Source organism: Hypanus sabinus, chromosome 7, assembly GCF_030144855.1.
Source record: "Hypanus sabinus isolate sHypSab1 chromosome 7, sHypSab1.hap1, whole genome shotgun sequence".
In the NCBI taxonomy this organism is placed as follows: domain Eukaryota; kingdom Metazoa; phylum Chordata; class Chondrichthyes; order Myliobatiformes; family Dasyatidae; genus Hypanus; species Hypanus sabinus.
Window position 1 is genome coordinate 8,651,486 of NC_082712.1, and position 12,256 is coordinate 8,663,741.

At 40.7% G+C, this 12,256-nt stretch overlaps 1 protein-coding gene across 2 annotated transcripts in view; it reads right to left on the reverse strand.

Annotated features, from left to right (window-relative positions):
• Positions 1-12,256, reverse strand: part of rnf4 (ring finger protein 4) — a 66,030-nt gene that overhangs the window by 21,530 nt on the left and 32,244 nt on the right. Inside the window, exons 2-3 of one of the 2 annotated variants that reach the window (XM_059974164.1) lie at positions 7,068-7,197; positions 1,645-1,750 (exon numbers count right to left, since the gene is read on the reverse strand). In XM_059974164.1, coding sequence (XP_059830147.1) covers positions 1,645-1,750; positions 7,068-7,076 — 115 coding nt within the window. In that variant the 5' untranslated portion in view covers positions 7,077-7,197. The remainder of the gene's footprint in view (positions 1-1,644; positions 1,751-7,067; positions 7,198-12,256) is intronic. The other variant, XM_059974165.1, reaches the window with a different exon arrangement.

Below are 12,256 nucleotides of genomic sequence, written 5' to 3' on the forward strand. Positions count from 1 at the left end.
CAGGTTTAATTTTGTGGAATAATCCGTTCCAGGTCAAAGCAAATTCTGAGGGGCTTTGAAGTAAATACCATAAATACTAAGGTCAGGCAGCAGTAGGAGAGAGAAGTGGGATTAGCATTTCAATTTCATCTTGGACACTGGTGTCCCCACCATCGAGGACATCTTCAAAACACAATGCCTCAAGAAGGTGGCATCCATTACTCAGGAAGAAGTCTTCTTTTTGCTGCTTGTGTTGTTCTGTGGAGTATTGTCAGCATGCTGTGTCAGTGCCAGAATGTGTGGCAACGCTTACGGGCCTCCTTAGATATGCTAGTTGTTTACGCAAATGGCGGATTTCATTGTATGTTTTGAAGTGCCTGTGATAAGCAAATCTGAATCAGACCCTCACCATCCAGGACATGCCCTCTTCTCAGTACTGCCATCAAGGTGGTGGAACAGGAGCCTGAAGATGCCCAATGTTTTAGAACAGCTTCTTCTTTTCTGCCATCTGAACGGTCCATCAACACTACCTCACTTTGTTCTCTTTTTGCATGATTTATCCTTTTTATACTCAGATTGTAATTTATGATTTTTTAAATATATCTTGCACCGTACCGCTGTGGCAAGACAAAAATAATTTACGTGTCAATGACGGTAAACCTGACTCAGATGAAGACCCTTTAAGAATTAATTCTGAAAGCCTTCAATTTGAAGTGCCAATCTCATTTCTTCTTCCATAAGCACTGTCTGACCTGTTGAATGTTTCCACCATTTTCTGCTTTTATTTCAGATTTCCGTTATCTTCAACTGTTTTGATTTTGATTCTGAAGGTATGGAAATCCACAATTAGAGGACAGTTTCAGAATAATGGTCCATCCATTTAAAGTGGAAATAGGAAAGAATTTCTTTATTAAGACGGCTGACAATGTTTGACCCTGCAGAGCAATGGAACCAAAATATTTGAATAAATCATAAACACAAGAGATTCTGCAGATGTTGGAAATCCAAAGTAACACACACAAAATGCTGGAGGAACTCAGCAGGTTGGACAGCATCTATCTAGTAGAATGAACAGTCGACATTTCGGGCCAAGACCTTCCTGATGAAGGGTCATGGTCCAAAACACTGACTTTTTATTCCTCTCTGTAGATGCTTCCTGGTCTGCTGAGCTCCTCTAGTATTTTGTGTGTGTTACGTATGTGCGGACTAAGAGTCAAGTTAGTAAAGGTCCATGCAGAGCAACTTGCAGTCTGGGTACGATGGACCAAGCCCGCTGAAACAAAAAGAATGTGCGTGAAAGCCTGCAAGATGAATCACATCGGATCGACTGCAAGGTGACAGGTGCACATTCAGCTGATCAATTCACTGTGCAACACATCAGCTGCATACACATCCACCATATTTTGGCAATTGATCCAATACGGTTCAGTGCGTGCTACTCTTCTTAAACAAACTAAGACAAGCGGACATCTGAGCCTTGGGATGATTGGAGGGGGAAATGAAGTTGAGGTCAGCTTCTTACTGAATGGTGCAACAGGCTGTTCAGACACATGCCCTTGTGGGCAACCCAAGCTGCCATTTCTCATTCAGGCTATTGGCTTCCATTGGCTCAATGGAAGTGAATGGAAGATGGGAGATCGAGTGAAGATTTCCTATGCTACTCACCAGTCTCGATTATGTCTGCTTGTGGCTCAGCTGGTTCTGCCAATCTGTGACGGCGGCGGACTCTTCGGGACTGCTGAGAAGGCATCATTCTGCGTTTCCTGGGAGCCTAAAAATATAAAGCAAGCTAAGCTACAAGACCTCATTATTTTTCTTTCTCTTCAACAATGCAATTCTGACAAATACATGTTCGGCAGTAACTTTATACTGGCCTCAATATATGCAAATTATCAATTTTCATATTTCAGTGAGAAAGCATTTAGGAGGAACATACAGAAACGTTAAGTGCTCAGTCAGTTATCAGATTCCCCTCCGCCATCAGAGTTCTGAATGGACAGCTGAAGTCAGAAGTTTACATACACCGTAGCCAAATACATTTAAATTCAGTTTTTCCCAATTCCTGACATTTAACCCTAGGAAACATTCCCTGTCTTAGGTCAGTTAGGATCACTACTTTACTTTAAGAATGTGAAATGTCAGAATAATAGTAGAGAGAATGATTTATTTCAGCTTTCATCACATTCCCAGAGGGTCAGAAGTTTACATACACTTTGTTAGTATTTGGTAGCATTGCCTTTAAATTGTTTAACTTGGGTCAAACGTTTTGGGTAGCCTTTCACAAGCTTCTCACAGTAAGTTGCTGAAATTTTGTTCCATTCCTCCAGACAGAACTGGTGTAACTGAGTCAGGTTTGTAGACCTCCTTGCTCGCATACACTTTTTCAGTTCTGCCCACAAATTTTCTATCGGATTGAGGTCAGAAAATGATGTCAAGTCTGGTTCATCCTTGGGAGCAATTTCCAAACGCCTGAAGGTACCACGTTCATCCGTACAAACAATAGTATGCAAGTATAAACACCATGGGACCACACAGCCATCATACCACTCAGGAAGGAGACAAATTCTGTCTCCTAGAGACAAATGTACTTTGGCGCAAAAAGTGCAAATCAGTCCCAGAACAACAGCAAAGGACCTTGTGAAGATGGAGGAAACAGGTAGACAAGTATCTATATCCACAGTAAAACAAGTCCTATACTGACATAACCTGAAAGGCTACTCAGCAAGGAAGAAGCCACTGCTCCAAAACTGCCATAACAAAAGCCAGACTACAGTTTGCAAGTGCACATGGGGACAAAGATCTGACTTTTCGGAGAAATGTCCTCTGGTCTGATGAAACATAAATTGAAACGCTTGGAAATAATGACCATCGTTATGTTTGGAGGAAAAAGGGTGAGGCTTGCAAGCCGAAGAACACCATCCCAACCATGAAGCATGGAGGTGGCAGCATCATATTGTAGGGGTGCTTTGCTGCAGGAGGGACTGATGCACTTTACACAGTAGACGGCATCCTGAGGAAGGAAAATTATGTGAATATACTGAAGCAGCATCTCAAGACGTCAGCCAGGAAATTAAAGCTTGGTCGCAAATGGCTCTTCCAAATGAGCCCAAGCATACCTCCAAAGTTGTGGCAAAATTGCTTAAGGACAACAAAGTCAAGGTATTGGACCGGCCATCACAAAAGCCCTGACCTCAATCCGATAGAAAACTTGTGGGCAGAACTGAAAAAGCTTGTGTGCGAGCAGGGATTCCTACAAACCTTACTCAGTTACACCAGTTCTGTCTGGAGGAATGGAACAAAATTCCAGCAACTTACTGTGAGAAGCTTGTGGAAGGCTACCTAAAATGTTTGTCCCAAGTTAAACAATTTAAAGGCAACGCTACCAAATAAATCATTCTCTCTACTATTATTCTGACATTTTACATTCTTAAAGTAGTGATCCTAACTGACCTAAGACAGGGAATGTTTTCTAGGATTAAATGTCAGGAATTGTGAAAAATTGAGTTTAAATGTATTTGGCTAAGATGCATGTAAACTGACTTCAACACACACTCTCTCTCTCTATATATAGTAATTAATTGTTTTTTTATTACTATTCAAACTATGCATTGCAATGAACTGCTGTAGTGAAACAACAAATTTCACAATATATGCCAGTGATATTAAACCCAATTCTGATTTGGAGACAAATTCAGGGTGCTACTTTAAAATAACTAGGATTAGTTTCTGGAAAATTGCTTTAAGTGTTAAAATGCTAATCCTTCAAGATCTTTGTACTTCTCGCAAACTCACGAATGACACTCAGCATAATCAAAGACCCTATCCACCCTGGACATCCTCTCTTCATCCTCCTCCCACTGAATAGAAGTTACAATACCCTGAAAGCCCATTCCATCAGGCTCAAAGTAAGCTTCTACCCCACTATTATCAGACTCTTGTATGATAAGATGGACACTTGGCCTCATGATCTACCTTGCTATGACCTTGTACTTGCTCGTTTACCTGCACTATACTTTCTCTGTAGCTCTTACACTTTATTCTGCACCCTGACCAACCTCAATACACTAGTGTAATGATTTGAGCTGCATGAACAGTGTGTAAGACAAGCTTTTCACTGCACCTCAGCATATATGACAATAATAAACCAATATATGCATCTGGAAGCTTGACAATGAAGCAGCAAGTTTCAGGGATAATGGGGGGATCTGCAGAGCATCAGACTGACTAAGCTGTGTCCCCACATTTAGGTGCAATGGTCTTCTTTTTGTGATCTTTTACTCATTCACCTACATTACATTGAGAATGAGAGTAGCACAATAAACAAGCAATACACAAGTACCGGAGGAAGTCCATGGGTCAGTTAGCATCAATGGAGGGAAATGAACAGTGCATGTTTTGTTTTGAGACATTTCATCAGGACTGGGACTTCAGCTGTGACGAGAATGCAACCGAGGTCATAGAGAAGTTTAGTGTGGGTGCTCTTTAAAATCAGAAGTAATTTAATTGTGAAAGGAGAGACACTGAATGTGCAGGTCACTAAAAGATAAACATCTGCAGGGATGAAATCATTGGTGCTTTGAGAGGAGACAGAGTACTTTGCTGTGATTTAGAATACAGTAAATAGCTGTAAAAAAAAAACAAAAGCATTTAATCTGATTTTAACAGACCAGGAAAAAAATATTCAGCTAGTGGGAAAAGTCAGAAGGGAGTGGGACTTATTGAGTAGTTTAAAGAGAGATGGCACAGCCAATGTGGGCTGAATGGCCTTTCCAATGCTTTGATCCCATGAACAGGGCAAGTAGCTTTTGTATTTGACTAACAATGCCTGCTGTAGTCTCTGGGAAAGGGAATGCACATGAGAAGAACTGATGCAGCAGTGAAGTGGTTCACAATTGTAAGGGAGACCCTGTAGATGCGTGAGGCTGCACGTTTTTAGCCCTGACTGATTTCTAATGCTTACTGTTTCTACTCAGAGATCCACACTTGAAGTAAGTAGACTCATGCAACATGTATACATTAAAGAATGTAGACCATAAAACGCAGGAATAGAATTGTCGTTCGGTTTATCAAGTCTGCTCCTCCATTCTATCATGGTTGATTTACTATCCCTCTCAATACCATTCTCCTGTCCTCTCCCAGTAACCTTTCACACCCTGACTAATCAAGAACCTATCAATCTCTGCTTTAAATTTCTCCAATGACTTGGTTTCCACAGACATTTATGGCAATGAATTCCACAGATTCACCACCATCTGGTTCTGGACTCCCCCGTGCAGGAAACATTCTCTCCATATCCATTCTATCTAGGCTATTCAATATTCAACAGGTTTCAATGAGGTTCTTTTCCCCCCCCCCCCACCCCCCAGCCAATTCTTCTAAAGACACAGAGCCATCCAATACATTAACCCTTTCTTTCCTGGAATAATTCTCGTGACCATCCTCTGGACCCTCTCCAATGCCAGCATATCCTTCTTTCGATAAGGAGCCTAAAACTGTTCATAATTCTGTAGGTGCTGTCTGACCAATGCCTTATAAAGCCTCAACATCACAACCTTCCTTTTACATTCCTCTTCTCTTAAATTAATGCTAACATTGCAATTACCTTCCAGATTCAACCTACAAGTTAACCTTTAGAGAATCCTGCACAAGGACTCCCAAGTCCCTTTGCACCTCTGATTTCTGAATATGATCCATGTTTAGAAAATAGCCTAATATGCATAGAGTCTTGTAAATTGTAAAATTTAGTACGTGGCTATTGTACTAACATGCAGTCAGTTTTTAAAAGATTTAAAGAATCGAGCAACTTTAAACAGAAAAATGACAGGTGATGCATTTAGTAAGGATACTTGCATAAAATGATATCTTCAAAATGGGAAGAGAGATGCAAATAGAAAAACCAAATACAGCATTTGTACAAACAGGTGAAATCCAGAACAAGACAAATTTCTTTTCAGTCCTACACTCAATTCAGCCCAGATGAGCAGTAAATAATACCCTTCTAGTGCTACCATCATTCCATTATTAAAAATTCATTGGAACTCTGGGGTCTAACTACCCATCTGACTATTAGATGAAATGAAAATAAAATTGCTCTCCAAACTGAAATTTTACTAGCTTAAGATAACATGTTGACAAAGTGCATTGGCAAAATAATAGTGATACTCACATTTTGAGTGAGTAGCATGCCACCTATTAAAAGGACTGCTACACAGTAGCTTTGCAATACAGTGACCTGAAGCTCACCCCCAGTGAGTGGAGCTGTGGTAATTTTCATGAATAACCAGACTCCACTGTGAATCAGACAGATTTTAGGTCTGTTGCTCTGAGTTCTATGAGCCACTTGCAGGCAATGTTTAGTTCTATTTGCTCTACAGGTCTCAATTACTCAGCTTTCTGTCACTGTATTTTCTTTTAAACATTTATTGCGTAGGCAAACACTTAGACCACGATACACAGGAGCAAAATTAGGCCATTCAGCCCATCAATTCTGCTCTGCCATTCCATCATGGCTGATTTATTATCCCTCTCAACCTCATTCTCCTATCTTCTTCCTATAACTTTTGACACCTTTACTAATCAAAAACCTATCAGCCTCTGGTTTAAATTTGCCCATGACCAGGGCCTCCACAGTCGGTCCATGCCAATATATTCCACAGATTCATCAGCTGCAGGCTCAAGAAATTCCTCATCTCTATTCGAAAGGAATATCCTGTATTCTGAGGCTGCGTGTTCTGGTCCTAGACAGTCCCCCTTTAGAGGAAACATCCTTTCCATGTCCACTTGATCCAGTCCTTCCAATATTCGATAGGTTTCAATGAGATTCCCCCCTTATTCTTCTCAACTCCATCAACACAAGCCAGGCTCAGAGCCATCAAGTGCTCCTCCTATGTACAACTGCTCTACTCAAAGTGTGTCACTGCAATACTGTTTTACATTGGAGGAGGAAGGAAACTACAAAATTCACTATGTATATACCACCTAAAAAATGGCGAACCTCATCATCTTATGTTTGTATTTAAATTATTAAAACAAAGTTTAAAGCTCAGCTTCGAAGTTGACACTCAGGCTAAGCTACTGACTGTACTTACTGTGCTCATTGTGTTTTGAAATTTTAATTAAGACAGAGGTTGAGATGATTTTAAAACCTTTTCATCAGTTATGGTCCAGGGATGCCTTCCAACACAACGCTTAACTTCTGGTTAGCCACATTTCTTCTGTCTGTAGATAAAACGGATCCAGGTTTCCTTAATTTATGTTAAGCATCAAAATGTCCTTTTGCTCTGTCAGGTGAAATTCAGTATTTTTGGTAAAACTGGAAAGCCTTTAGAAGAGGCAATCTACCAGAAGGTTGCACAGCAGGACAGGAAATGGGGAGACATGCTGCACTGGAAAGAAAGAAAGAACTTTCATTTATCTAGAACCTTTCAGAAACTTGAAACTTCCCAAAGGACTTTACTGCCAATGAACTTTGCAAGTGGAGCCATCCCTATAGTGTCGACTCCATGGATCTTAACTTATATTAGCAAAACTCTCAGAAAGAGCAGCAGAACTATTACTTCAGATGTTTTAATCACATGGTTTGAGGGACAAAAATGCACCAAAACAGGAAGAGAGTTCTTCAACTTGTCCATGAAAGGTAACTTGATATTTCAGGAAGACTACCTGGGAATCACTCAGTCAGTTTTTACTTTGGGATGTCAGCTGACAGAGAATTTAATTCTCTGGAATATAGTAGATCGAGGAACGATCTGACAGAGCAGCATCAACAGGATACATCATCTTTCTTCTCTCGTAGGGGGGTACATTAAAAAAAAAGAGGGCATAGCCTTCAGACTGGAGACGTAAGGTCTGTAAGGGATATCAAAACTTCGGCACACAATTTCAATGACCATCTAGAAATCATTATTAGCGACTTCTGAAAGCCATCTAGATAAGTCCATAGGTAGGAGAGGTTTTGAGGGCTTGCGGTCAAATGCAGGCATGGAATGAACCCACAAGTTTCTCATCCAGAAATGAAGCATGTTAACACAGATTCATAGTTGATCGATTTTGGAATGCACTTCTTGATAATGGCAGCATCAGGACTGCTTGCAATATCACAACGCATTGGGTTACACTAAGTTACATGGTGTCAATGTTAATCAGGAAATTCTACAGATAGAGGCTGGGAAGTTCCTAAAATGGAATGAGAAGGGGAAGGAAATGGTAGAAGAGAGATAAATTTATTATCCTCCTCGCAGGTTAACAGAAATTACATACCTAGAGGAAAGAGATCACCTGCTGTCTGAAGGAGCACCATAGAAAAGTAGAAAATAGGTGCAGGAGAAGGCCATTCAGCCCTTCGAGCCTGCACCACCATTCAGTATGATCATGGCTGATCATCCAACTCAGAACCCTGTACCTGCTTTCTCTCCATACCCCCGATCCCTTTAGCCACAAGGGCTATATCTAACTTCCTCTTAAATAAAGCCAATGAATTGGCCTCAACTGTTTCCTGTGGCACAGAATTCCACAGATTCACCACTCTCTGTGTGAAGAAGTTTTTCCTCATCTTGGTCCTAAAAGGCTTCCCCCTTATCATTAAACTGTGACCCCTCGTTCTGGACTTCCCCAACATCGGAAACAATCTTCCTGCATCTAGCCTGTCCAATCCCTTTAGAATTTTATATGTTTCAATAAGATCTCCCCTCAATCTTCTAAATTCCAGTGAGTATAAGCCTAGTCGATCCAGTCTTTCTTCATATGAAAGTCCTGCCATCCCAGGAATCAATCTGGTGAACCTTCCCTGTACTCCCTCTAGGGCAAGAATGTCTTTCTTCAGATTAGGGGACCAAAACTGCACACAATACTCTAGCTGCGGTCTCACCAAGGCCTTGTACAACTGCAGTAGAACCTCCCTGCTCCTGTACTCAAATCCTTTTGCTATGAATGCCAACATACCATTTGCCTTTTTCACTGCCTGCTGTACCTGCATGCCCACCTTCAACGACTGGTGTACAATGACACCCAGGTCTCGTTGCATCTCCCCTTTTCCTAATTGTCCACCGTTCAGATAATAATCTGTTTTCCTGTTCTTGCAATCAAAGTGGATAACCTCACATTTATCCACATTAAATTGCATCTGCCATGAATTTGCCTACTCACCTAACCTATCCAAGTCACCCTGCATCCTCTTAGCATCCTCCGCACAGCTAACACCGCCGCCCAGCTTCGTGTCATCCGCAAACTTGGAGACGCTGCATTTAATTCCCTTGTCTAAATCATTAATATATATTGTAAACAACTGGGGTCCCAGCACTGAGCCTTGCGGTACACCACTAGTCACTGCCTGCCATTCTGAAAAGGTCCCGTTTATTCCCACTCTTTGCTTCCTGTCTGCCAACCAATTCTCTATCCACATCAATACCATACCCCCAATACCGTGTGCTTCAAGTTTGCATACTAATCTCCTGTGTGGGACCCTGTCAAAAGTCTTTTGAAAATCTAAATATACCACATCCACTGGCTCTCCCCTATCCACTCTACTAGTTAAATCTTCAAAAAATTCTATAAGATTCGTCAGCCATGATTTTCCTTTCACAAATCCATGTTGACTTTGTCCGATAATTTCACCTCTTTCCAAATGTGCTGTTATCACATCTTTGATAACTGACTCTAGCATTTTCCCCACCACCGATGTCAGACCATAACTAAAAGGCACACAAAATTGACTACGAAAGCAAAGATAAGCAGCATCAAAATATGAAAAATGTGAGAGCAGAGCCAGAAAACACAGAGGGGGAAAATGTACACCTGTAAGGCATCCACATATTTAATACTTCTCCTCAGATAACAGGTTTAAACAAATTAATTTAGCATTTCAATGGATGGGTTGAATATTTGGAGAATAAAGCAAGATTTGGCAAAATCTTCTATTTCAAACTTCAACAACTACCAAGACACATAAATCATTCACCCCAAGCCTGTCCAGTAGTCAATCTATGCTCATCAGTCCCATTTACTTATTGTACTTCAATCTACAACCTATTGATTTACTGTTGGCTGAAAATTTTAACCAAATTTGTTCTAGATTTCTGCACCCAACACTGCCTGTAGAAGCTAGCTCAGTTACAACAGCAATTTCAGCTCAGAAACTTGTGTCTATAATTTGTATAGCCAACGTTTTGGGCCAAAGCCTGAAATATTGAATGTACTTTTTTCTATAGATGCTGCCTGGACTGCTGAGTTCCTCCAGCATTTTGTATGTGTTTCTTGGATTTCCAGCACCTGCAAATTTTCTCTTCTCTATAATTAGTCCTGCTCACCACAGATAAGCTATTTGCTAACATGTAACTGTACATCAAACATGTCAGGATTAAATAAAGGCACTAAAGTTTTTAGTGATCACCTTTTTCAACCAACCTAAAACAATGTGCATTGACAGAACAGTACCCCTTAAGCCCACCATGTTGTGCCGAATTCTGAACTCATTCCAACTCATTCTAATACTTCCCTCCCATACAGCACTCCATTTCCCTTTCATCCATGTGCCAAAGAATCTCTTAAATGTCTTTGGTGCATCTGCCTTTACCACCTCTTCTGACAGGGCATTCCACAAACTCACCACTCCTGGTGTAAAAAATTCTTCTGACATCCCTGTATACTTTTCTCCAATCACCTTAAAATTATATCTCGTATAAGCCATTGCTATCCTGGGAAAAAGGCACAGGCTGTCCACTCTATCTTTGCCTCTTATCTACAGTTGAAGTCAGAAGTTTACATATACTTAGGTTGAAATCATTAAAACTCATTGTTTAACCACTCCACAGATTTCATATTAGTAAACTATAGTTTTGGCAAAACATTGGGGATATCTACTTTGTGCATGACACAAGTAATTTTTCCAACAATTGTTTACAGACAGATTATTTCACTTTTAATTGACTATATCACTATTTCAGTGGGTCAGAAGTTTACAAACACAATCAAAACAAATCAGCTAAGACCTCAGAGACAAAAAAATGTGGACCTCCACAAGTCTGGTTCATCCCTGGGAGCAATTTCCAAAAGCCTGAAGGTACCATGTTCATCTGTACAAACAATAGTACGCAAGTATAAACACCATGGGACCACGCAGCCATCATACCACTCAGGAAGGAGACGCATTCTGTCTCCTAGAGATGAACAGTGCAAATCAGTCCCAGAACAACAGCAAAGGACCTTGTGAAGATGCTGGAGGTAACAGGTAGACAAGTATCTATATCCACAGTAAAACGTCCTATATTGACATAACCTGAAAGGCTGCTCAGCAAGGAAGAAGCCACTGCTCCAAAACCCCATAAAAAAGCCAGACTACAGTTTGCAAGTGCACATGGGGACAAAGATCTGACTTTTCGGAGAAATGTCCTCTGGTCTGATGAAACAAAAATTGAACTGTTTGGCAATAGAATGACCGTCGTTATGTTTGGAGGAAAAAGGGTGAGGCTTGCAAGCTGAAGAACACCATCCCAACTGTGAAGCATGGGGGTGGCAGCATCATGTTGTGGGGGTGCTTTGCTGCAGGAGGGACTGGTGCACTTCACAAAATAGATGGCATCATGAGGAAAGAAAATTATGTGGACATATTGAAGCAACACCTCAAGACATCAGCCAGGAAGTTTAAACTCGGTAGTAAATGGGTCTTCCAAATGAACAATGAGTCCAAGCATAACTCCAAAGTTGTGGCAAAATTGCTTAAGGACAGCAAAGTCAAGGTATTGGCGTGGCCATCACAAAAGCCCTGACCTCAATCCGATAGAAAGTTTGTGGGCAGAACTGAAAAATCTTCTGCAAGCAAGGAGGCCTGCAACACCTGACTCAGTTACACCAGTTCTGTCTGGAGGAATGGAACAAAATTCCAGCAACATATTGTGAGAAGCTTGTGGAAGGCTACCTAAAATGTTTGTCCCAAGTTAAACAATTTAAAGGCAATGCTACCAAATACTAACAAAGTGTATGTAAACTTCTGACCCACTGGGAATGTGATGAAAGAAATAAAAGCTGAAATAAATCATTCTCTCTACTATTATTCTGACATTTCACGTTCTTAAAATAGTGATCCTAACTGATCTAAGAAAGGAAATGTTTTCTAGGATTAAATATCAGGAATTGTGAAAAACTGAGTTTAAATGTATTTGCCTAAGGTGTACGTAAGCAAGCTACTGACTTCAACTCTACCTCTAGCAAGTCTTCTTTCATCCTCCGAATAGTTAAGTCCTAGTTCACTTTGCCTTTCCTCATCAAACATGTTCTCTCATTT